The 25,987-nt window shown below is 40.4% G+C and overlaps 1 protein-coding gene across 4 annotated transcripts in view; it reads right to left on the reverse strand.

Moving 5' to 3' along the window:
- nin (ninein (GSK3B interacting protein)) overlaps nucleotides 1-25,987 on the reverse strand; it is a 193,682-nt gene that overhangs the window by 98,858 nt on the left and 68,837 nt on the right. For all 4 annotated transcript variants that reach the window (XR_011960443.1, XM_072568685.1, XM_072568686.1 and 1 more), the window contains exon 4: nucleotides 6,291-6,457. Coding sequence is in view for 3 of the 4 variants with exons in the window: in XM_072568685.1 (XP_072424786.1) it covers nucleotides 6,291-6,457 (167 nt within the window). In the remaining variant the exon portion in view is untranslated. The remainder of the gene's footprint in view (nucleotides 1-6,290; nucleotides 6,458-25,987) is intronic.

Here is a 25,987-nt window from a genome sequence, read left to right on the forward strand (position 1 = left end):
GGCTGAAACATCTGAGCCCCTGTTAAATTGACAGTTCTTACTGTCTGATATCTGTACCCTTGTACCTGCATTTTGCTGTTCATTGATCTTTTAATCTCAAGTTTGTTTATTCAGTAATTTCATTGACGATGACTGAAATTTCATTTTTTTAATGTTATTTGAACACTAGTCTGATGACACTGAGACATTTACTCTGGCATCCAGTTTAAACACCATGCTCTCCCCATTCACTTCCTGTTTAACAATCCAGTAACTAATTCCAATACTGAGGGGATTTCTCATGAAATAGTTTTATTCCTGTTATGTGTTGTTTCAATTTAAACTGTTCTAGTTTCATAGGCTTTGTTTGTTCACTGTATTCTGTTTTGGAATTCTGTAGACTTATCTAAAATATCTCAAATTCCTGTCATTGTGGCATTGTGCTGCCCCTCCTGGACAATTGTCCAATTTGCATGGTTTATTCCCTTCACAAAGATGAAGGTTGTTGTGCATTTCCTGGGTTTGGTGGGCTATGTTTTCTATCCACTTTTTGTCTTGCAGCCCATGTACTGAATTGGCTCACTCGCTTTCTTCCGTGACCCTTCAGTTTCTCCTTAGACAAACACCTGATTCAGCCTCCAGTTCTGCCTACTCATCTGTACTGAAATTTCCTGTTTCAAATCCTCCCTAGCTTGTCAAAGGTATGACAATGCCTCATCGGAAACTCCAGCCATGATTCAATCACGAATTAGTTCTGCCTTCAGCACCTTGGAAATGCAATTTTCTGTTGACCTGTAGGCCATTTGTGAATGAATCCATGCTTTTCTCAGCCCTTCATTTTCTCCAATTAAATTATTAAATTTTTCCACATGTTGATGTATGCATTAAATGCCTTCAGTATTTCTTCATGCAATGCATTAAATTCTTTAACACCCTATCTTGCAACTACATTGCTATAATGGCCCCTGCTGCATACAATAATGTATTGACGGTCTATTTGCCTTCATTTGTCTAAGCATGAAGCTATTCTGCATCTTGTAAATCTTTTCTTCCAAATCTCCCATTCCTGAATTTGGCGCAGTGTGCCTGAAATGGCACTGGGATTAGCCAGACATGTTCAATAGAGGCATTTAAAAAAGGACTGGAATGGATTTTTGGATAGTTCTGGTGTGCAGGGTTCTGGGAAAAGCAGGAGATTGGCACGAGATAAAAGAGCCAGAGTAGATAATAGAGGCAGTGCAGGCATGATTGGCCAAATAGCCTTCTTTTGCACCGTAATAATTGTGTGATTCACTGAATTGAGCTCTGGAGCTGCTCCTTCAACTACAGTGGAGCTTGTCCAGTTGTCCGCTACTTCAGTTGATTCTTACTGCTATATGGTTTTTGGCTCCATTTTGCAGTCTACTGCTGTCTGGTGATGAGCGCCTGGTGAGACCTAAAAATTTTCTTTTTTCTCCATCTTGACGACATGTTTCACTTCAATAGTTACATTTGACGCCACTGCTTTTTGCTGTCTTTCCTGTTTCCACCATTTTCGATCATGTGTATATGGTTCAAATGACTTTAATCTTCCAAATTCTGCTTTTTGAGTCTAAGGTACTTTCCTTTAAACTGTTCCTTTACAACTTGGTATATACACACATTCTCTTAGATCGCTCTACACAATAATCTGAGACAGACATAATCAATGCATCATTCAACATTATCACCTTTATACATTCTGCTGGTATTTCGTTACTCTAAATCAGTACCTTTATTAAAGCTGAGAGTTGTTGAGCCAGTCAGAGTGTAAAGATTCAACACAGGTAGAAAGTGGGGACTGCAGATGCTGGAGATCAGAGCTGAAAAATGTGTTGCTGGAAAAGCGCAGCAGGTCAGGCAGCATCCAAGGAGCAGGAGAATCGACATTTCGGGCATAAGCCCGATTCTTGAAGAAGGGCTTGTGCCAGAAACGTCGATTCTCCTGCTCCTTGGATGCTGCCTGACCTGCTGCACTTTTCCAGCAATACATTTTTCAGCAAAGATTCAACACACTCAATAAAAGATAATCTACTTGGCAATGTGTAACCTGTGTGTAGCAGTTGTTACCACAGTTAAAATGACTGAATAGACAACCACCTGTTGAAGGAGCAGAACTCCGAAAGCTAGTGCTTTCCAATAAACCCGTTGGACTATAACCTGGCATTGTGTGATTTTTAACTGAAGAGATAAAATGTCACAACCGCAGACATGTGCATATAATCAGAGGAGCTGCTCCTTCAATGCAGAAAGTTGATGAGAAAGATTGGATTTTTGCCAGCTGAACAAGGAAATGAATGATCATTAGTCTCAAAGGTCAAATGTTTTCTACCAAATGCAGTTGATCAGCAGTAACAGTTACCACAGCAGCAACACTCACCACCATTACATTTCACAGTGAGGCAACATCACCCCAGCACACCAGATGACAACTCGCATGTGTACAGTTAGAAAACCAGAATGCTTTACATTTGTGTGTGCAATAAATGTGCAGCAACAGATGGAAATAGGACAGTCTAGAATGGGCAAGCAGTTTTACTGTTCATGTGAGATGATTTTCTTAACAGGCCATATATGTGAGTAACTTGCAAATCACAGTGCAAACATTTTTACTTTTTTTAAAATTAGCACTGATTTTCAGAAGAGTCATATTGGACTTGAGATGGTTGTTCTATTTCTCTCTCCACAGCTACTGCCAGATCTGCTGAATTTCTCCAGAATGTTGCTTTATTTCAGATTCCCAGCATCTGCAGTATTTTATTTTTATTTCAATAAAGTAATGATTTGGATAATCTTAACATAATTTGTTGAAAAACACAAAGCAAGTCCATATTGGAGAGAAAAGGCTGCAAATAGCGATGAGGGGTGGAGATAAAGTACAAACAGTCCAAAATAAATACTGCAAAAAATTGGAAACACATTGTAATTTGCCAGAAAAACAAATGACCAGTGGCAAAAGTAGATGGAGAGTTTGCAACCTGGATATACCATGGAGATACCTAACCTTAAAATGTGGAAAGGAGACTTAAAACAGGTTACCTTAAAATATATGATTCTATATTCAAAGATAAAGAATCAGAAATAAATGGAAAAAGGATGAGGTTCTAAAATTCTTCAAGATTAGCAAAATTCCCATTTTTATTTTCAAGAATTATATTTACTGGGCAACTTGGAAATATTACTGTAACAATACTCAGATCAAAAAGGTCAATACAGCCTCCATGAAAAATGATACAGGTATTAGGACCATTTCAATTGTGAAAATGGACAACATTTGGATGACATAAGCATATCAAAATCTAATCAAATAAAATGCTGGGAAAAGAACACTGCTATAACCTAATTGATTAATTATTGTCAACTTTGTTGGATGTTTGTTTAACACCATGATTTAAACTTATAATTATCAAGGTTAACTATCAAGTGTGGACCTTATGGAATACTGCATTGTTAGGATGCTGTCCTTTGGAGGATGTGTTAATATCCAAGCTTTAATCTTTATTTTCAGTGAGAGTGAAAAAGACCCTGTGGTACTGTTTAAAGAAAACCAAGAGGCTTTGGCCAACTTATTCACTGTTTAACAAATAGAATGACCATGAGGAATGTCAACAGCTCATTTTGCACACCACATTATTTTCCTTTCCATTTACTTTGTTATTGATTTAGTATTGTTGTTTTGTCCTAACACCCAAGTCAATTTCATATTCCAACAGAATTTAAGATTATTTTGCTCAACTTGATTATATTTTTAGTACATTGTCTCACCTATTCACTTTAGTCAGACAGACTCAGAACTTTAATTTGATTTCTGAGGACATAGGATTATCTCGTTAAAATAACAGCAGGGCATATACTTTGTTGAGCCAGCCAGGAGAACTCCATACACATGAAGGCATTCATGATGGGACTCAAATGAATATACTATATGCTCAATGACAAAATGAATGTAGTTACATGAGGGGGTTTCTGTTCAGCCACCACACTGATTTCATATTTCAGCATTACTATGAAAGCACATTTTCTGCTAGTTGCCTGTGCAACTTACACGCAAATTGGGAGGTGCAGAGCTCCTGGGAAATAAATAGCTAAACCGGTGGGACCTGAGGGAGAATAAAATGAGGTTGCATGACACAAATAACCTCTATGCAGACAGTGTAAAGTGGTGTCTGTATAAATTGCATACAGTAATGTCACTGCACATCATAGCAACTAATTGCTTAAACAACTCCTGTTGCTAATTGTTCAAACAACTCGTTCCGCAACAGTCAAGTACTCAAATTTCACCCAAGTAAGTGGAACTTCCAGCTGTCATTTGTCTATTTTAGACACAATCTATTAATGTAACCTTATTTCTTTCCTTGGTCTCTTAAGAATGTCTGCTAAAACATACATTTGGATAAAAAGGTTTGGTTTCAAGCTCATTTTCCAATGTAAATCACTCCATGTGTATCTATCTATGCTTTGTTAAAATTCTACATTTGCCTGTACTGTCTAATGTGAAGCTTTGAAAGATTTTCCCCTTCTCTGTTTTAAATTCCTATGTGCACTTTTGTACTGGATTTTGCCAATATAAACTTGTCACAAGTATTGCACTGTAAGGTGGCTTTGCAGGTGCTTTTTTATCCCCAGCAGAGTACCAACATGGAAATATTTTACCCTTTGATACCCACAACCTACATTAACTTTCTCCAAATTTTAGGCTCTTGCTGTCCTTCAGCATCTGAATTCCACTTGTTCAAAAATTTAAAATACAAGCTGTGGTTCTCTCAACTTTCTTTATGCCGTCTTCATCTACCATGGGCCTCCATACTTTGTCCTTATGAAGTGAAATACACCTTGCATCCAGGCTCCCCACCTAGCTGTTGTGTCAAGACTTTCCCACCCAACTCATGCAGCTGCTTCTCGTGTCCGCTGTAGCCGTGACCCTGTTCCAAAAGCAGCTATTGTTTTAAACATCCCACTATCCCTAACAGTTGCTTTAATTCAATGCAGATTGTTTACACTGAAATGTATTCAGTATTTTTCTTTGCTGCTGTGATGCTAAGACATACTCATGATCTTGCTACTCTCTTCAGCTACTAGGCTGTAATCTTTCCGGGGAGAAAGTGAGGACTGCAGATGCTGGAGATCAGAGCTGAAAATGTGTTGCTGGAAAAGCGCAGCAGGTCAGGCAGCATCCAAGGAACAGGAGAATCGACGTTTCGGGCATCAGCCCTTCTTCAGGAAATCAGGAGATTTCCTGAAGAAGGGCTGATGCCCGAAACGTCGATTCTCCTGTTCCTTGGATGCTGCCTGACCTGCTGCGCTTTTCCAGCAACACATTTTCAGCTGTAATCTTTCCGGGCCCAGCGGTTGTATCTAATCTGATTAAAGGTGTATCTGCTGAGGTGAAGCCTGCCTGTACTTGGTTAAGAAAGAATGCCTACATCCCCAAAGATGTAGGCTAGCATCACACCCACATTCAACAATTTGAAAAGTTTAGAATAATTTTTAATATCTTATATTTTGACACAGTTATTTGATTTCCTGAAAGAAAGTGACATATACATACACACACTCACAGAGAGAGTGGAAATGAGAAAGGAAATTAAACTGAATAAAAATTAACACTAAAATGTTAAAAACAGAATTCCAATTTAGCTGGCTGCCCTCCCCAGGCAGATGAGGCACATTTCCAATCGTGGACAAAATGCCAAGACTAATTTCTGTTTTTCACTCCTGCTAAACAATATAATACATGCTTTGCAGTTGGGACTACATAAACATGGATGCAGGTTTCCTCGCTGAGCTGGAAGGTTCGTTTTCAGACGTTTCATCACCTAATTAGGTAAAATCTTCAGTGAGCCTCCGGACGAAGCACTGCTGATGATTTCCGCTTTCTATTTATATGTTTGGGTTTCTTTGGGTCGGTGATATCATTTCCTGTAGTTATGTCATTTCCTGTGGTGATGTCATTTCCTGTTCTTTTTCTCAGGGAGTGGTAAATCGGATCTAAGTCAATGTGTTTGTCAAATAGAAAGTCTGAAAATGAACCTTCCAGCTTAGCGAGCAAACCTACATCCAGAATCTCAACCTGAGCTATAAATCTTCTCAAAACTCGCTAACTATATAAACATTTCTACCTGATCTATTATCTCCTATCCTCTAATTCCACTTTTGGTGAAGTACACACTTGAACTCATATGGAATTCAACTAATTAGAAATAAAAACCTAGAAATTCACACAGACCCAAAAACAGAATTCATTAGAATGTCCTCAAAAACAGCGAAGAATACAAATAATTTCAACCCACCTCAATATCATGCCCAGAAGGAGCATCTTCAAGTTGTGTTTCATCAGCTAAAGGTTCTGTAACTCTGACCTCCATAAATTCTTCCACCGAACCCTGAAATTCTGGTGCTGTTCTCCGCCCATATCGTTTCCCATCTTTGACATATTTTGGCTGTACCTCGGTAGAATCTGTGGGCATAAAATGCATTGTGATCAGCCTAATCATTTTAAATTGCATACACAATATCTTTAGAGGCTTTCAACTAACTCATCAGGCTTATCTAATAAACTTCTGAGTCCTAGTTCCAATGTCCTGCCTGTGCTGACTTAATTAATGATAATCAGTCTGACCATATGACTGCTACAATAGTTTAGTATCCAAGTAGTGTGGTGTTTAGTATCCCTGCCTGTCACAAGGGGAGACTGGGGTTCAATTCTCTGCTGGGGAGTAGTTAACATCTTGGGCCCTCCTGTGATGCAGTTGTAGTATCCCTACCCTTGCACTGAGATACCTGGGCTCAACTCCCATCTGCTCCAGGAGGTGTATAACAATAACTGAATAGATTGATTAGAAGAAAAATGGGTAGACCACAGGGTCACTCATGATTGCTATGCAATGTCTCCTAATATAAGTGCATGTGTAAACTTTGGGTGAGGACAAATTGTAATTCTAATGGTTTAGAATGTGGAGTGAAACCAACTTTGGTTGTAATGAAACATCATTTAATAACTGTTGAACCGTTATTTATGAAATATGACATGATGAACATGGAATTATTGGTAATAAGGTTATCCATTAGGCAAGCTTTCTTTCCACATTTAAATCTATTCTAATCTAATACGTAATCTACTGAGTTCAGAAGGATTTCAGGTTTTGGATTAGCATCATGTTTTTATATAGTCTCTTCAAAGTAATAAGTTGTTGCAGCATGCTTCACTGGAGCGCTATAAAAAAAGCTTGATACCAAGCCACATTTGGAAATATTAGGTCAGATAACCAAACACTTGGTCTGACTGGGACGTTTTAAGAAACATTTTAGAATATGAAAGCAAGGTAGAGGAATTTAAGGCTTTAAGGAGAGAATTCCAGTGTTTAAAGCCTTGACAGCTGATGGGACAGCTGCCAATTGTTCAGCAATTAAAATTGGCAATGCTCACAGGGCGAGAATTGGAGGAATGCATATACCCCAGAAGATTGTGGGGCTGGAGGAGATTAGAGAGATAGGGAGGAGCGAGATCATTAAGTGGTGTGAAAACAAGGGTGAGAGTTGTAAAGTCAGAGTGTTGATCAAACAGAAACCTGTGTAGTTCAGTGAGCACAAAGGTGATAGGTGATCCTGCCAGAATAGCCTGAAGTCTGGCAAGGAAGATGTGGAGACATGGGGCTGAATTCAATTGCATCACACAGGAATCTGGCAAAGTGCAAGAAATCCAGAAGTACAGAATATCTGTCAATGATTTTTTTTTAACGCAGATTTTGTGTTATGATATATTTTCTGCGCTTTGTAGCCAATTTAAAGGAACATTCCAAGCATAGAATTAACTGATAGTGGAGTTGGGTGGCACAACAGAAGGAACAGGCAGAATTAGAGATGCTGAGATGTTCAAAAGGCTATGCCTTGTTTTAGTGATATCACTCAGGGTGTGCTGTTGCACTCTGTTAGAGCCATCAGGAAAATATTCTTTCCTATAAATAGAGGGAACAAGCCTGTAGGTGAAGTAAGAAGGCATGGTTGGAGATTGGCCATGACGTTAGCAGCAACAGGAGCTGAAGCATAATATTAAAATTGTGGTTTTAATGATTGCTGCAGGGCAGGGAAGGTTAACATTGTTCCTGACTAACCCATGTTCTTAAATGTGCATAACCCAACAGCCTTCACTCTGCCTTTTTACGCCTACTCCAGCACATTACTGCTCAACCAATATAGCTTACAGGTATACCCATCCCTCTGTGTCAATACATGTTTTCCATGCCCATCTGTTCATTTACCTTGATACTCACTTTCATCCTTACAGTAATTAGAGTTTAAATGATTTCAAGTTATTTGGTACTGCATCCAATAGTTCAACCACAATTATTCTTTTTTCTAAAGGATCCTCACCCTTATACGATGCCATGTCTCTACTTTGTAGTCACCTTCAAAAAGTCATCTCCATCTATTCATTCAATATATAGCACAGGACATGAAGGAGAGGTCGAGAACTGGAGGTGACCCTACATTGTGTGGAAGTTGTATGGTGTATGTATGTGCAGACATGCAGAAGCTAAAATGATTCCATGAATACCCTATCAGTCTCCACTGTATAACTACTACTCTCATTTAAATATACGATTCAGACTACTCAAAGTCTGCATAGGCACCAACGAAAATTAGAGTGATCATTGCCCTTGAGTCATCTCTCAACTGATAGCTATAGAGGAATCTTGGCACTGCCTGACCCTTGGTGATGGGGAGGTGTGTGTCTCACAGCTACCTACTGGCAAAATATCACCTCACGTACAATGTTCACTCATGTTGATTTGATATTGGCAACCAGTGAACAATGATCACATACTTAATCATCACGGATCCAGTAGGAGATGCCAGGAAGATATTAATTACTTCTCAGAGGAAGTCACTCACTCATGCATCAACTCAGATACTTAGATTTTGGTGGGGCTAGTGGGAAGATGGTTGTGTTTTTACACAGTGAGCAGCAGTAGAGCATAGAGACACGAACAACAGTGGAGATTTTAGTTGGAAGACTACAGGAATGCTTAATGTGCATGCAGTAATTTAGGGCCATCAATTAAAAAGGTACTTTGAGAGCAGTAGCAAGGATATACTGGCATGCTTTCCATCTATGTATGCTTGCAAAGAGATGAGAAGAGTCGACCCTAAGCATAACAGACATGATGTTGAAGTCTCTTGTGATGACATCTTAATCCATGCAAAGGAAAGTTACTGGTATAGTTCCTCACACACAGTAATCAAATGGGCTTATGCAGTCTTCAGCAATGATTTGTATCTCATGATATAAACACCCTGAAAAGCAAGATAAATGATACCCTTAATTGTTTTTCACCCCACAATATTCCCCAGCAGATTGCTCGCAAGGAAATGTGATGGGCCATTAGATAGTTGGTGGTGAAGGGGATTCAGAAGTGGGGACCCCATACAAGTGCATCCATTTTTCACCCATTCTCCTTTATCCCATGCAGTATTCCACAAGTTACTTTGTATCCCAATGGTCATGATATCTCCTGTACAGCACAGCTGGAGCAATTTTGCCAGACTTTCACGAGCTTCAAAACCTAGAAGAACATCGGCCAAGTGTGTCTTGACAGTCAGAGCAAGGATCTGCATATACTTCCACTGAAGACACAAGAGTTCTACCCGTGAAGCACAGAAGCATTAGGAAAATGAAGAATAAAGATTACTGGATACATAAGGATATTTTTCACGTGTTTAGATTGGCAGGTTCTATTTTAAATTAAATAAATATTATTCCCACTACTTTCCCACTTTACTTATTTGTGGCTGCTGTCTAGCAAGTGGCATTTTCACTTGTGATAAATGTTCAGACATGAATTGATGCTGAGCAATGGGAGAAGAGGGGATGTGACAATGCTGATTGGTCTTTTATAGTATTGCTTTATGTTAGTGCCACTGCCAGAGAGAAGTAGCTTTTGCACATAATGGCAAAATATTGTGGATGCTGAAAATCTGAAGAGGAGTCATACTGGACTTGAAGCAGTAACTCTGTTTTTCTCTCCATAGATGATGCCAGACCTAATGAGCTTCTCCAGTGTTTTCTGAGTTTATTTTAGCATTTGTTGGATGAGTGCATTAGCTGAGCACTACTGAACATTCCAATAAAAAGTATACTGGGTATCAAAGAGAGACACTGCTGCGAGTTGGCCGCATCACATTCTGTTACTTCCTCAAAACTATCTGCAAAGAGACTCTAAGCTGCACACAAGATTGAGGCTTTGACATATGAGTTCAGCACATCATGATCATTATGAAAAATGATACTGGGCCTCAGGTGCCCCAAGCAAGGAGGGCTTTTCTGGAGAATCAAAGACAGAAGGGTATTCGAATGAGAGAAATTCCTGGAGCACTGTAGCAACCTGGTCAGTCAAGGAGGAGTTCATGTGGCACATGTGTCCCTTTATAACTCTGGGCTTTGAGCTCATGTGCTCCTTCATTGAGACAGTAGTCAACTTATTAGCGATTCACAAGTAGCACCATTCTGAGATGACATAGGAGCAGCACACTGACATCCAAGGAAAGGTTGGAATCTAATGCCCTCCTTTATGGCAGGTTTGGTGGCAGGTGGGGACCTCACCAACTTCTCATACCTGTCGCGAATAAGTCTGGGACAGGAAGGCCCAAACAATCCAACACCAACTACAATTGAGCCCTTAATTGGACAATTAATGCACATCACAAGGCAGCATCTGTTGCAGTTGGTATTTACACAGTGGCTGGTGGGGGACTTACCATGGGGAAACCTGAAAACCCAACCTTGTCGGGTGACTTGCAAACTCACAAGAAGTTTCCTCATTCAAAGGCATTCAGTTTTTGATCAGGGACTTGGCATCAGGAAGAGGGGTCGCCTGGTGAGAGATTGCTCTTATTGCCCCTCTCCCAACCTACAATCCCTCGTTCCATTACTCAGCTGTGCCTGAATCCTGTGGTCATGTTGGGCATGGTTGTATTAGCACCGGCCACTGCGCCCCACCCCATGATAAAACCCCATGACAGAAGTATTGATGCAGGAACAGTAACACGACATCGACATAGGCCCTGGGCATGTCAGACAACTGCAGATACAAGGCAGCAAGCTGTCAAGAACTCACTGATAGCCATAAGAGGAGTACCCCAAAGGTAGGTGTAAATGTAAAGCAATACGTAAATGAACTGCATGGGTCACCTGGATGATGTTTGCTCATTTTGTCTGTTCAATTACTTTTCATGCAATCCTACCTCCTTATGTTCTCAACTGGACTTGTTGGTTAATAATACTGACATCAAAAAGATTGGTACAATGAACTCTCTCAGAATGCTATGTCATCTTTATTGGAGACCTGGTTTTTCATCTAAATGAAAAACATTGCTGCAAACAAAAATCAATGAAGTAATGAATTGTATATTTGTCATGAAACACAAGGACAGTACAATCTGTTCAGGAAAGAGGAAGCCTTACAAGAAACACTCATTGCGGTGGATATAATAGACCACTTGTGAGTGTAATCTATTTATCATAATGACTCAATCGCTGTTGTCCTTTATCTATCAGGAAAAAGTGAAGACTGCAGATGCTGGAAATCAGAGTTTAGATCAGAGTGGTGCTGGAAAAGTAGAGCAGGTCAGGAAGCATCCAAGGAGCAGGAAAATCGACATTTCGGGCAAAAGCCCTTCATCAGGAATAGAGGCAGGAAGCCTCCTGGGTAGAGAGATAAATGGGGGGGGGGGGGGGGGGCTGCTGGGGAGAAGGTAGCAAAGAGTACAATAGGTGAATGGGGGTGGGGATGGAGGTGATAGGTCAGAGGGGAGAGTGGAGTGGATAGGTGGGAAGGGAGATTGGTAGGTTTACATATCACCTCCATCCCCACCCCCATTCACCTATTGTACTCTTTGCTACCTTCTCCCCAACCCCACCCCCCATTTATCTCTCCACCCTGGAGGCCTCCTGCCTCTATGCCTGATGAAGGGCTTTTGCCAAAACATCGATTTTCCTGCTCCTCAGATGCTGCCTTTATCTATCAGTCAGCATTAAAAAATTCACATGATGCTGTTAACGAGTGTGACAATTCAATAGTGAAATGCATCTCTTAGTTCAAACTAGTTATGAAGTTTAACATGAAATAGGGGAAAACCATGACCTGCAAGTTCCCCTCCAAGCCACTGACCATGCTGACTTGGAAATCTATCACTGTTCATTCAGTGTCACTGAGTCAAATCCTGGAACTCCCTCTCTAATTGTGGACCTACAAAACATGGGAAGTAGTGGGTCTTGACAGCAGCTCACCCAGCAATTCTTAAAGGCAACTAGGATTGGGCAATAAAACGTTAGCCCAGCCAGCAGCACCCACCTCCCATGAGTATATAAAAATAATTGTTTCCATTCAGGAGACCATGAGTTCTACCAGTATAATTCTCATCTCAGATCATTAACAATGTTCATTGAGCAAAATTACAATCTCAATTTCCTGCTGTGTCCACATACCTATGAAGTTCTTCTAGATTATCATATTCTTCCTGAAACAGGATAATTGATTTTGTTTTCATGATTGATTTGGAAACCTGTTTCATAAAAAATCTGTACCATTGTTTATCATGTTGTGTGACCTTTCTGTATTACTGCACACTCTAAGGTAGATTTGCTGCCACCATTCTCCTTCAGTGTAGGGATCTACAGAACCTATTTGGTTCAATGTGGTAGAGGAAATCCACTTTCAGCCTCATGATAAGAGGTTCTTTTTAGAGTCATAGAGATGTACAGCATGGAAACAGACTCATCGGTCCAACCTGTCCATGCCGAACAGATATCCCAACCCAATCTATTCCCACCTGCCAGCAGCCAGCCCATATCCCTCCAAACCCTTCCTATTCATATACCCATCCAAATGCCTCTGAAATGTTGCAATTGTACCAGCCTCCACCACTTCCTCTGGCAGCTCGTTCCATATCCGTACCACTCTCTGTGTGAAAACGTTGCCCCTTAGGTCTCTTTTATACCTTCCTCTCTCACCCTAAACCTATGCCCTCAAGTTCTGGACTCCCCGACCCCAGGGAAAAGACTTTGCCTATTTACCCTATTCATGCCCCTCATAATTTTGTAAACCTCTATAAGGTCACCCCTCAGCCTCCGACGCTCCAGGGAAAACAGTCCCAGCCTGTTCAGCCTCTCCCTATAACTCAAATCCTCCAACCCTGGCAACATCCTTGTAAATCTTTTCTGAACCTTTTCAAGTTTCACAACATCTTTCCGATAGGAAGGAGACTAGAATCGCACGTAATATTCCAACAGTGGTCTAACCAATGTCCTGTACAGCCGCAGCATGACCTCCCAACTCCTGTACTCGATACTCTGCCCAATAAAGGAAAGCAACCCAAACGCCTTCTTCACTCTCCTATCTACCTGCGACTCCACTTTCAAGGAGCTATGAACCTGCACTTCAAGGTCTCTTTGTTCAGCAACACTCCCTAGGACCTTACCATTAAGTATATAAGTCCTGCTAAGATTTGCCTTCCCAAAATGCAGCACCTCGGATTTATCTTATTTAAACTCCATCTGCCACCTCTCAGCCCATTGGCCCATCTGGTCAAGATCCTGTTGTAATCTACACAAGATGTAATTTATTGTACGACAGCAATGATGTACAAGTTGCAAAGATGTGATAAATAATGTTACAGAAACGATGAGGAACATCCTAAAGTGTTCTCCCATCCAGTCTATATGATATCATCATAGTGGAAGGTGCTTAAGGCAATTTTCAGCAATAACCCTTCTGGATCCTTATACACTCCTCCTGCCTAGTTTTTTTCAAAGCATTTACATTTATACATTTGTTTACATAATTCCTTTTGCTACTCTGCTGATTCCCAGCAAGTTCCCCAATGCCACAGATTCAGGTGATCCAGAGGATTTTTGCATTATCTTCTGACCTGGAAACTTTACGTGTTACTGTGTTGAAGCTTGTTGACATTGATTCAATTTCTGATTGTGTAAGGTCTGCAAGTCCCTTTAAACTGGAGGACTTTTAATTTCATATTTCCCTCATAGAAGCCCTGTTGATATTGGCAGTTTTGAGTTTTTCAGTATCTATCTTCTTGACTGTGTCCTGAATCTTTGGGCCTTGACCATTCTTTCTCAGTTGTAGCTTTTATAGAATTGGACAAACCATCTCTTCAAGTTAAATGGGCAGACTCTTATAATCAATCTGCTGGTAAATCTGTGCTGAAATGTGTAGACTCATAACCTCAACTTGTTGCTTAACTTAGACACTTTCATTTGCTCTCGGTAACTATAGTAATGGTGAACAAAAATACTTACTTCCTCAGTCACATGTCTCCGGATAAATCTTGCCAATTGTGGCCTTAAAAAAAGATTCACATTTCTTTAACAGATTACTGAATTAATCCTGTCTTTTTAATGGTTTTCATTGGATGATCCCTACTGCCTGCAGTTGAAATAAATGCTTCCTGCCTTTACCACAATTTGGTAGTGAACCTCTTTTTTTCTACAGCTTCAACAATCTTCCAGCTTGTTTCTTCCATTGGACCTTACCTACTTCAACTTCTGAAATACCCCATTATTGCTTAAGTTTTGGATTCATGGCATTCCTGCTCTGCGACCTCATTTTAAATTAGTTTTGTAGCCCTTGATTTCTGTTACTGTAGCCATGCCTTATGGTGCCTACTTATTATGTTAGAGATGTTCCTCATCAACTGAGTACTTTTGTTACTTTGCACTGACCCAACCTGTGCCATTTATTATAACTTTCCCTCATCTACCAGGGATTTTACCTTGACTCAACAGAACTTCTGATGTCCATTCATTGTCCAACTAAGCCCAACTCAAGATCACTCCTACAGATAACCATTGTTTGCTCTAATCTGTAACTACTTTGGAGCAATTAAAATGCCAATTTCAAGGAAATCCTAAATCTCTTGCAGCAGCATGTTCATTAGCGCAGATTCTCCCTTGTTCAATTTTGCCATGAGCTTGTCTTCAGTCAGATTTGTGAATGTTCAGCCCTTTCAGACAATCTGCATGAGTAATGTCCTTAAAGCTAAGTCTGAACAAACCTTCAGACCTCCACTACTGCCAGTGTTGCATGAGATAGCTAAATGGGATCTAAATTGCTTTCCACCACATTGAATGGGCAATCCATGTCACTGCTCATTGTGTTGGACAAGCTCTCCACATTACTGCTCCCTATGAGATAAATTTGCTGCTCCTATCCTCTTTCAGATCAGGAATCTTCAGGGCCTGCTTATTCTCTTGTATTGTACAGGAAAATCACTTGGTCGTTTAACAAGAAGAGGTTGTTGTTTCACATAAGATGTGATTTATTGCATGATAATAACTATATCCAAGTTATACTGATGCACAGGTAGTTCTCCTAAATCACCATAATTGTGTTCCAGTGAAACCTCACTTAATAAAAAAATCACTTAATAGAAATAATGAGGCCTATGGGAAAGGTGGGGTATGGGGCAGACCAACAACAAATATCACTCATGATCACTCAAAAATCAACTAAAACTCCACCACAAAATATAGCATAGCCTGAATGGAGGTATAAATAATATTTATCAACAAAAGTTTGAGTTATGAAAATAGGTTGGATAGACTGGGACTTTCTTCACTGGAGCGTAGGATGTTGAGGGGTGACTGTAGCCAAATTTATAAAATCATGAGGGGCATAGATAAGGGGAATAGAAAGGGTCTTTTTCATAGGGTAGGGAGTTCAAAACTCAGGGGGCATAGTTTAAGGTGAGAGGAGAGAGATTTTAAAAAAGACATGAGGAGCAACCTTTTTACACAGAGTGGTTTGGGTGCAGAATGTGTGTGGAATGAACTTCCAGAGTAAGTGGCGGATGCAGGTACAGTTACAACATTTAAAAGACATTTGGATAAGTACATGAATAGGACAGGTTTGGAGGGATATGGGCCAAATGCATGCAAGTGGAACTAGATTAGTTTGGGAATATGGTCAGCATGGACTAGTGGGACTAAAGGGTCTGTATGTCTCTATGAACAAAAAAGTAAATTTAACAACGTACATTTAAAAAATATTATTAATGCAGAGACAGAGGGTCATCATAGTGCATAAGATAGACTCCCTCATTCCTGTTAAGAGAGCTATATCACATATTCTCTCCTTATGCTCAAAAAGTTTTATAATATCTGGCTTCTCTTCCAGTATTATAGCCTCTCTTTTGTGTTCACCACCTACAATTTTATCTCCAGACGCTTTTTACTAACATTCTTGTCACTATGCCCTCCATTTTTTCAAAAATATCGATAACTTAGGAGTAGTGTACCTTTCACAGGAAGCTGCTCAATGTATCTCTCTCAGAAAGGTGCTCTCCATACAATACCTCTCACAGAAAGCTGTTCTGTCAGAACATGCACAGAATGGCACAAAGACTGGCGCATGAGCAGAACACATGAGACTTTGGCACATGAAATGATCACCATCGGAATTGCGTGATTGTGAACAGAGGTAAGCATTCTCAAAAATACCATTCCTTAATTAACTCTGCAACATTATAAGCAAATCGCGCTGCTGGAATGTGCTTTATCCAAGAACTACCTGCAGTAGACATTGGTAGAGACTGAGGAAGACCTTCAGGTCCCGAGCTGTTCTCCCACCAAGAACAAACAGCAAAACACATTAGCATTATAAATTCCCAATCCAAGCTAAAGAAATTTTACATCTATTTGTGGAGTTTCTGTCTGCCCTCTTTGAAACATACATTCTTTTATCTACAGGACATATTGTCCTTACCCAATTCTGAAAGCTGGGGTGCAGGCTACCATTTCCAAGGATTTCCTGGAAATAAATTGGATTATATTTGAGTTTAATCAACCAATATTTTACAGTTTAATGTCTTAGTGGCACAGGACATTGATATGTTTTCAAGTTGTTTGTCCTAGACCTTGTGAGATTTGTTCACCGCTTAAACCAGGCCCTGAGGAAAGACGGCCAGTCCTCTGTCATATCAATCTATTTAAATCACATTAATCAAACAGGTTAATTATCAGTCAATAATGGGAAACAATGTATCATGGTATTATCGTTAGACTATTAATTTAGAAACTCAGCTAAGGTTCACATCAAGGCAGATGGTGGAATTTGAATTCAATAAAACTGTATCTGGAACTAAGAATCTACTGATGGCCATGAAATCATTCTGAATTGTCAGAAAAACCCATCTGGCTCACAAATGTCCCTCAGGGCCTACATACGACTCCAGACCAACAGCGATGTGGTTCACTCTCAAGTGCCCTCTGTAATGGCCCAGCAAGCCATTCAGTTGATTCAATTGCTACGAAGTCTCAACAAAGAAATGAAACTGGACAGGCTACCTGGTATTGACCGAGGCACCAGAAATGACAATGACAGAAAAAGGCCTGTCGATCCTGCAAAGTCCTTCTTACTAACATCTGGAGGCTAGTGCCAAAATTGGGAGAGCTGTCTCACAGACTAATCAAGCAACAGACTGACATAGTCATAATCACAGAATTATACTTTACTGACAACGTCCCAGACACCACTATCACTATCCCTGGATATGTCCTGTTCCACTGGCAGGACAGTTCCAGCAGAGGTGGCATCACAGTGGTATACAGTCTGAAAGGAGTTGCTCTGGGAGTTCTCAACATTGATTCCGGATCTCATGAAGTCTCAAGGCTTTTAGGTTAAACATGGGAAAGCAAAGCTCTTGTTTACCATATTCTGTCCTTCCTTGGCTGAAGGATCTGTACTCCTCCACGTTGAGCACCACTCAGAGGAGGCACTGCGCAAAATGTACTCTGCACGGTGGATTTCAATGTCCATCACCAAGAGTGGCAAGCAGCAGCACTACTGATCGAGCTAATCGAGCCCTAAAGGACATAACTGCTAGACTGAGTCTGCGGCTGTTTGTGAGGAAACTAACAAGAGGAAAATTCATATGTCAGCTCTTCCTTATCAATCTGCTGGCTGCAGATGCTTCTGTCCATGACAGTATTAGTGACAGTGACCATCACACAGTCATTGTGGAGACAGAGTCCTATCTTCATATTAGGAATACCCTCCATCATGTTGTCTGATAATATATGACAGACTTTGAACAGATCCAGCACAGTTACCTCATAGGGACCCGGGTTCGATTCCCACCTTGGGTGACTGAATGTGTGGAGTTTGCATGTTCTCCCTATGTCTGTGTGGGTTTCCTCTGGGTGCTCCGGTTTCCTCCCACAGTCCAAAGATGTGCAGGTCAGGTTAAATGGCCATGCTAAATTGCCCATAGTGTTAGGTGCATTAGTCAGAGGGAAATGGGTCTGGGTGGGTTACTCTTCCGAGGGTTGGTGTGGACCTGTGAGCCAAAATGGTCTGTTTCCACACTGTAGGGAACCTAGTCTAACCAGATCCAGCAACTGAAGATGGGCATCCATGAGGAGCTGTGGGCCATCAACAGCAGTAGAACTCCAGCACAATCTGCAAACTCATGGCCCACATATCCCCACTCAACCATTACCATCAAGCCAGGGGGTCAAGCCTGGTTCATTGGAGAGTGCATGCCAGGAGCAGCACCAGGCATACCTAAAAATGATGTGTCAACCTGGTGAAGCCACCAAACTGGGCTATTTACATGCCAAAAGTAGGAAGTGATTAAGTGATAGATAGAGCTAAGTGAGTCCACAACCAATGGATCAGAACTAAGCTGTGCAGTCCTGCCATATCCAGTCATGAATGGTGGCAGACAATCAAACTATTCGCTGCAGAAGAAGGCTCCACAAATATTCCCATCCCCAATGACTGAACAGCCTAACATATCAGTCCAAAAGATAAGGCTGAAGCATTTGCAGCAATCTTCAGCCTGAAGTGCGACTGGATCATCCATCTCAGCTTCCTCCAGTGGTCCCTAGCATCACAGATACCAGCTTTCTGCCAATTCAGTTCAATCCATGTGATATGAAGAAATGGTTGGAGACACTAGCTACCACAAAAGCTATGGGCCCTGACACAACGTCTGGCAATAATATTAAGACTGCTCCAGATTTTGCCACTCCTTTAGCCAAGCTGTTCCAGTACAGTTACAACACTGGCATTCACCTGACAGTGTGGAAAACTGCCCATTTAGGTACTGTACACAAAAAACAGGACAATTCCAACCGAGCCAATCACAGTCCCAATCAGTTTACTCTTCATTGACCATAAAGTAATGGAAGATATCATCAACAGTGCTATTAAGTAGCACCTGCTCAGTGACTCCCAGTTTGGGTTCTGCCAGGGCCACTCAGATCCTGAACTCATTGCAGCCTTGGTTCAAACATGGACAAAAGAACTGAATTCCAGAGGTGAGGTGTGAGTGACTGACCTTGACATCAAGGTTGCATTCAATCGAGTGAGGCAATAAGGAGCCATAACAAAATTGGAATCAGTGCATATCAAGGGGCAAACTCTTCACTTGTCGGAGTCATTACTGGCATTTAGGAACATGGTTGTGGTTGTTGGAGGTCAGTCATCTCAGCTCCAGGACATCTCTACAGGAGTTCCTCAGGACATTGTCCTAGGCCCAATCATTTCCAGCTGCTGGATCAATGACCCTTCCCATTATCATAAGGTCAGAAATTGGAAGGTTTGCCGATGATTAAACAATGTTCAGCACCATTCATGACTCCTCAAATATTGAAGCAATCCATGTTTAAATGCAACAAGAAAATATTCAGGCTTGGCTGACAAGTGGCAAGTAACATTTGCACCTCACAAATGCCAGGTGGTTACCATCTCTAGTAAGTGACGATCTAACCATCATCCCTTGACAATCAATGGTGTTACCATCACTGAATCCCTATTATCAATATCCTTAGGGTGATCATTGACCAGAAATTCAATTCGACTCACCACATAAACACAGTGGCTGCAAGAGCACGTCAGAGGCTAGAAACACAGCGGCGAGTAATTCACCTCCTGACTCCCCACAATTGCCTGTCCACCATCTACAGCCAGTAATGTGATGGAATACTTCCCAGTTGCCTGGATGACTGCAGCTCCAACAACACTCAAGAAGCTTGACATCATCCAGGGCAAAGCCTCCAACTTGATTGGTACTACATCCATAAACAACCACTTCCTCTACTACTGATGCTCAGTAGCAGCAGTGTGTACTATCTACAGGATGCACTGACCTCCTGATTTGAAAATATTTCACTGTTCCTTCACTGTTGCTGGGTCAGAATCCTCAAATTCCCTCCCTAAGTGTATTGTAGCTCAACCATGTAGATTGCAGCGGTTCAAGAAGGCAGCTCACCACCATGGGCAACTAGGGACAGCCAACGAATGCTGGTCAGCCAGTTACATCCACATTCCATGAGTGATTAAAAAACAAATGATGCCACAGACTACAAAGGACCTGTTTAATATGACTGAACATCTCTTGAAAGTGTACTCGGTTCTGAGTTTCTGTTGTGAGCTGTACAGAAACAACCTGTCATTAACCAATGGATCTACTAGCTACAGCAGGATTTTAATACTGTAGTTAACAACTCTGGATATGGGAATGTCTTTTCATTTTTAATCAGGTGCTTCTCAACAGCTGCTGTCCCAAGCCTCAGGGTTTCTTGACCCAGTATTATACCGGGAATGTACTTTCCATGTTATGGAAGTTCTCCCTTTAAAGTTGATTTTGTACTAGCCCCCTTGAGGTGCTTGACATTCTTATCTAGTGCCACAAATCAGGTTTACCCTTCACACTATTTCAAATAATCCAGATTCTCATGTCATGGATTTCAGCTAACAGGGTGTTCATTATCAGAATGACTCCCTCTTTAGCATACACGGTGACAGGTTAAAGGCCAGAGCCCTCCTTCCTTCAAGCTCCTTTTCCTTTTTGCCATAAACTCACTTCATAGCTTGTTCATGGAGACTGTATGTCAGATAGAGCAATTCTTCAATTACTGGATGGGTACATGAATAGGAAAGGTTTAGAGGGATATGGGCAAAGTGCTGGCAAATGGGACTAGATTAATTTAGGATATCTGGTCAGCATGGATGATTTGGACCGAAGGGTCTGTTTCTGTGCTGTACATCTCTAATGACTCTGTGACGTGTCTCGGAGTTCTGAACAACAAACAATGACTATTTGGAAATACTGTATTTCACAACTGACCTAACTTATGATGGAACCAAAGTGTCTTGCTCCTTTTTTCACACAATTCTAGGGGACTGTACTCAAGCTGAAATTAGCATTAACCTAGATTTCAGTGACTGAAATTAATTCGTAACCAGTCAATACTCTTGAGCTATACAAACTTATAATATGATACTTTGGGACACTGACCATCATACCCCATTATTCAAGATGTTGCTAGAGAGTATTAGCTACCTGGTTAATTATCCCAGCAACACAAAGCAACAAAAGGAGTACTGCAATATTTTCAGAATAGTCCCCAAGGCTACAAAGCCAGTCATGGATGAACACAGTAAATAAAAATCTTTAACCTCTCCCTTTCTGCTTCTAGTGACAATGCAAAATTTATTCCCCTTTGGCAGTGAATATTTATATCATGACTCCAAATCCCTTTTTAAATTTAAAATACTTTCATTTGATGTTCCACTCAATTCCTCTGTTCTGGTGACTGTAAGTGTGTAGGAAACAAAAAACACATTCTATATGATACATTATCCACATTGCCAATCAAGTTTCTATATCCTTAAAAATTCTTTATAATATGTTAATTAGGCATCTATTAATAAAGTGGATTCTGGATAAACCTGTGATCAAAGAATTTGCTCCAAGCTGCAATTTTCACTCTCTCCTTTCACCTGCACACCCAGACACAACTAATTGAGCAAGATATGTTAGAAGGATTCAGCTTTATCTGTGGTGAAACACCCTCCCTTGAGGCTATTGTTATGGTCTGAAGCAGGCTCAAGCCGCACGATTGAAGTACTCCATTGATTGCCCTAGACGTGGTTCAGAAAGGAACCACAATGCTGACCTCTTACATCAAAATATTGCATTTTGAGCAGTTGAGAAATGTATTTTTATAGCCTTGAAAGAAAGTGAAAGAGGTATAACTCTACAGAGACATGAATGATGGTATGAAGTGTACAAATGGTAGAATGCAAGTGTGATATATTTATGACAGCATACCAGAGGGTAGATTCAAACTAGCTAAAGACAAATGTAAGAAAAAATGAAGCAGACCTTCTCTTACAGAAAGAGTGATCGACACATGGAACAGATTTCTGTGTAGATTAACAAGAGCAAAACTAAGGAATCATTTAAGGTGAGAGTGAAAGATTTATAAGGGACCTAAGGGGCAACATTTTCACACAGAGGATGGTGTGGGATTGGAATGAACTGCCAGAGGTGGTGGTACAATTCCAGCATTTAAAAAGCATCTGGATGAATATATAAATAGGAAGGGTTTAGAGGGATATGGGCCAGGTACTGGCAAGTGGGACTAGATTAGGTAAGGATATCTGATCGGCATAGACAAGTTGGACTGAAGAGTCTGTTTCCGTGCTGTACAATTCTATGACTCTATTTATAAAATAGTTAGGTTTGAGTCAAGGGGATTTAAAAGACCTTTCTGGATGACACAAGATGGTCAAATGTTTTTTCTTCTCTCTATGAAAATTGTGATCTAAAAGAATACTCTTTAAGTTCATTCGTTATAAATTCAGATATTAACTGCCTGGCGACCTCAAAAGCAAAATAAAAAATTTGGTTTTATTTATTTGAATCTTACTTTAGATCATTTGGCTTTGTATTCAGGAGAACTAGACAATTCAATATTTGTTTTTAGAACTAAAATAGCTAGGCAGGAAAGGATGGAACGCAGTATGTGCATAACCATTTGTACATTGAGAAAATTTTATTTATAGAGGCACACATTGCATAATAAAACACCACCTCCCACCACCTAATCCTGTGTACTCCTTTGAAGCAAATTAATCAAATCAAATAAAATTTTAAAAAGTTATAGGTAACATTCGCTTAAAGGTATAGGTAATAAAAAAAATCACATGAAATATAAAAGTTGAATTAAAATATTACTGTCTGGAGAGATAATGTAATTCAGCATCTGAGTCCAGACAGCATGGATCCTCTCCAGGATTACCCAAGCATGGGCAGAACAGTAGAAGTAAAGCAGACAGTTGAGTTTAACAAGACCTCAAAGGCCTGTCCCACGGACCTATCCACGGCCATCTTTATCCAGGAGGTAATCCAGCGTTTTGCGTGTCCCTACATTCCCCCTCCCCCCATAGTTGCACTAGGTGACCAAAGATTAAAAGGATGGGGCTGAACTGCTGCAAAAAATTAAGTAGCAGCCCCCTCAAAAAATAGAAGAGGTGTAAATGTGCACAACCTGTGTACATATGAAATACAAACCCTTCAGGCCTCAAAATAACACAGATGGTGATCTTTATCATCCACTGCACCATACTGCTGTGTTGAGTGCTACCCACTTATGGGGTAAGTGGGGGGGGGGGGGGGGGGGGGGTTCTATCTTGTACAGACAGCAGTTTCACCATGGATATGTCCAGACAGCTGACGAGGATGAGGAAGTAGAGGGTATGCAATAGCAGCTCATACAGAAATCCCCACACAACCAATGAAATGGCACAGAGGGAATTTCCTCAAAAACACTCAGGTCTAGTAAATGGGAGAGTTTTATCCAAATGAGAATCTGTTCAGCCTGGAATCTGCTCCAATATACTCTTTGAAAAACCAAATTTAAATTAAACCAAATTAAATGTTAACAATCCCTTAAGGGAGTATTGTAAAAGCAAAATTAATTTAATTTAAAATTGTCATTCTGGGTGGAGGTAATGCACACATGCCCTCACGCAGTCCATCAGCTGTGAAAGGCCTTAACTATGCTAGTTGACACCATGAGCTACCTCTCCAAAGACACTGGGTGTGGATCTGCTGCTATATATGTATATAATGGCACACATATGTATTTCCAATTAATACTCACTATCTGAATAGAGATAACACTAAATTTATAGATAATTAACATCTTGTATCTCATGAGAAGTCAAAATAATTTAAACAGCATCTACAGATTATGACACATATCAGACACAGATGGGAATGGAATCCGGACCTTTTGGCTCAGAGGTAGGGACATTGCTATTTCCATATGTGTACCTGAGAAGTCAAATTTCCAGAGCAAAGTTTTGGCAACTTACATTCACTTTCATGTACAGTTAATATAAATAAGTGGAATTCTTATTTTTCTCTGATTAAATTGTTTGTAATATCTTCAAACCTTCAACTCCATCCCACAATTCAAAATCACTGATGACTTGGAATACACTTATAAGTGTGTAGTTTCATGTTTTAAATTTCCTGGCAAAAGTACAAGTGTGAAAGATGAAGATTCCTGAGCATGGTTCCAAGGGTTAATCTGAAGTAGCCTGGTTATCTTAGAGATGAGAAAAAGAGGAGGATTTGGGGAACAAGGGCTGACCGAATGGATTTTAATGGAATCAGGGAGATTCTGCAGTCCTTTAGACATGGCAACAAAGGCCCAATTCTGGGATTCCCAGAACTGCAATTTTCATCAGTGAGGGATAAGGGAGAAGGCTGGGTCAGTCTGTGACCTCACTTCCTGCTCTTCCAATGTGTCCAGCTCCATTTGCAGAGAGAGACATTTCCTAGTGTATTATAATCAGAAGCCTTTTGAATGGTATATTTGGAAGGACTTACCCTTGCCCCACTGCCAACCTAGTCACTTCTACCCATCTTCAGTAGCCTTCTGATACTCTCCATGTTACCTGGGGCATGTCCATGACCATTCACCCTGTGTACTCTCTGCACAGAGGCAATGAACCCAATAGTAACAAAGGCATGAACTGGAAAACCTTGTAAGAATATCAGTCATGTATAATTTTCTAGGAAATCTAAACTGCTTTAACTGTAGTCCTCTAAAATGTTAAAAATCGACAAACCTTTGAAGTAATAATAGCAGAAAATACTTTATAGCCATTTATCTGGTGTAAAGAGACTGAACAATTAACAAAATAGAGCTGAGAGAAAGAGTTATCAATCAAGCACAGCTTCCCCTTTGTCACAGATTCATAGAGTATTATAACACAGAAACATGCTCTTCAGCCCAGCATGCCTATGCTGACCAACAAACACCAAACTACTCTAATCCCATTTACCTGCACTTAGTTCACTGCCTACAATGTGTTGGCATTTTAAGTATTCATCCAGATGCTTCTCAAATGTTGTGAGAGTATCTTCCTGCACCACTCTCCCAACTATTTCAACAGATTAATTGATGTCTTGGCTCTCAACCATGAATATATAATGTGGCATGGTGTCACACTCGGCAGTTCCTGTGGCTGCGGCCAAACTGTTTCAGAGGGTGGAGACCAGACTCCTGCTAGCTCCTGACTCCAAAATGAAATCTCCACCTTTGCAAGCGCAGAAGAATAAACTGGAACTTTTCTGAGTGCCAGCCAGTGAATAGCGGGACACAATAGTGCTTCGATCAATACATTATACATATATTAATGATTTACGTGAGGAATTTCTCCTTTATGAAGCCATGCTGACACTGCTTAACCATCTTATGTATTTCTAAATACTCTGCGATTACATTTTTTATAATCAACTCTTACCATTTTCCCAATAGCAGACATTAAGCCGACTGGCCTACAGTTACTTGTCTTTTCATCTCCTTTCCTTTTTAAGTAAAGACATTACTAATTCTCTGTGACTTTTCCTGAATCTAAGGACTTGTGGAAGATTAGTCCCAGTGTATTTATACCTCTGTGGATACTTTGTTTAATGTCTTGGAGCATCCCATCAGGTCCAGGGGACTTATCCCATTAATTTCCCTATGACTTTTTTTCTAGTAATAGTTATTGTAATTTTCTCTATTCCTTTTGCCCATTGAATATTTAGTAATTTTGGAATGTCATTAGAATCCTCAAACGTCTGTGTTTTTATCACAGATCTTTAATCTTTCATGATATGTGGG

Source organism: Chiloscyllium punctatum, chromosome 4, assembly GCF_047496795.1.
Source record: "Chiloscyllium punctatum isolate Juve2018m chromosome 4, sChiPun1.3, whole genome shotgun sequence".
Lineage (NCBI taxonomy): Eukaryota > Metazoa > Chordata > Chondrichthyes > Orectolobiformes > Hemiscylliidae > Chiloscyllium > Chiloscyllium punctatum.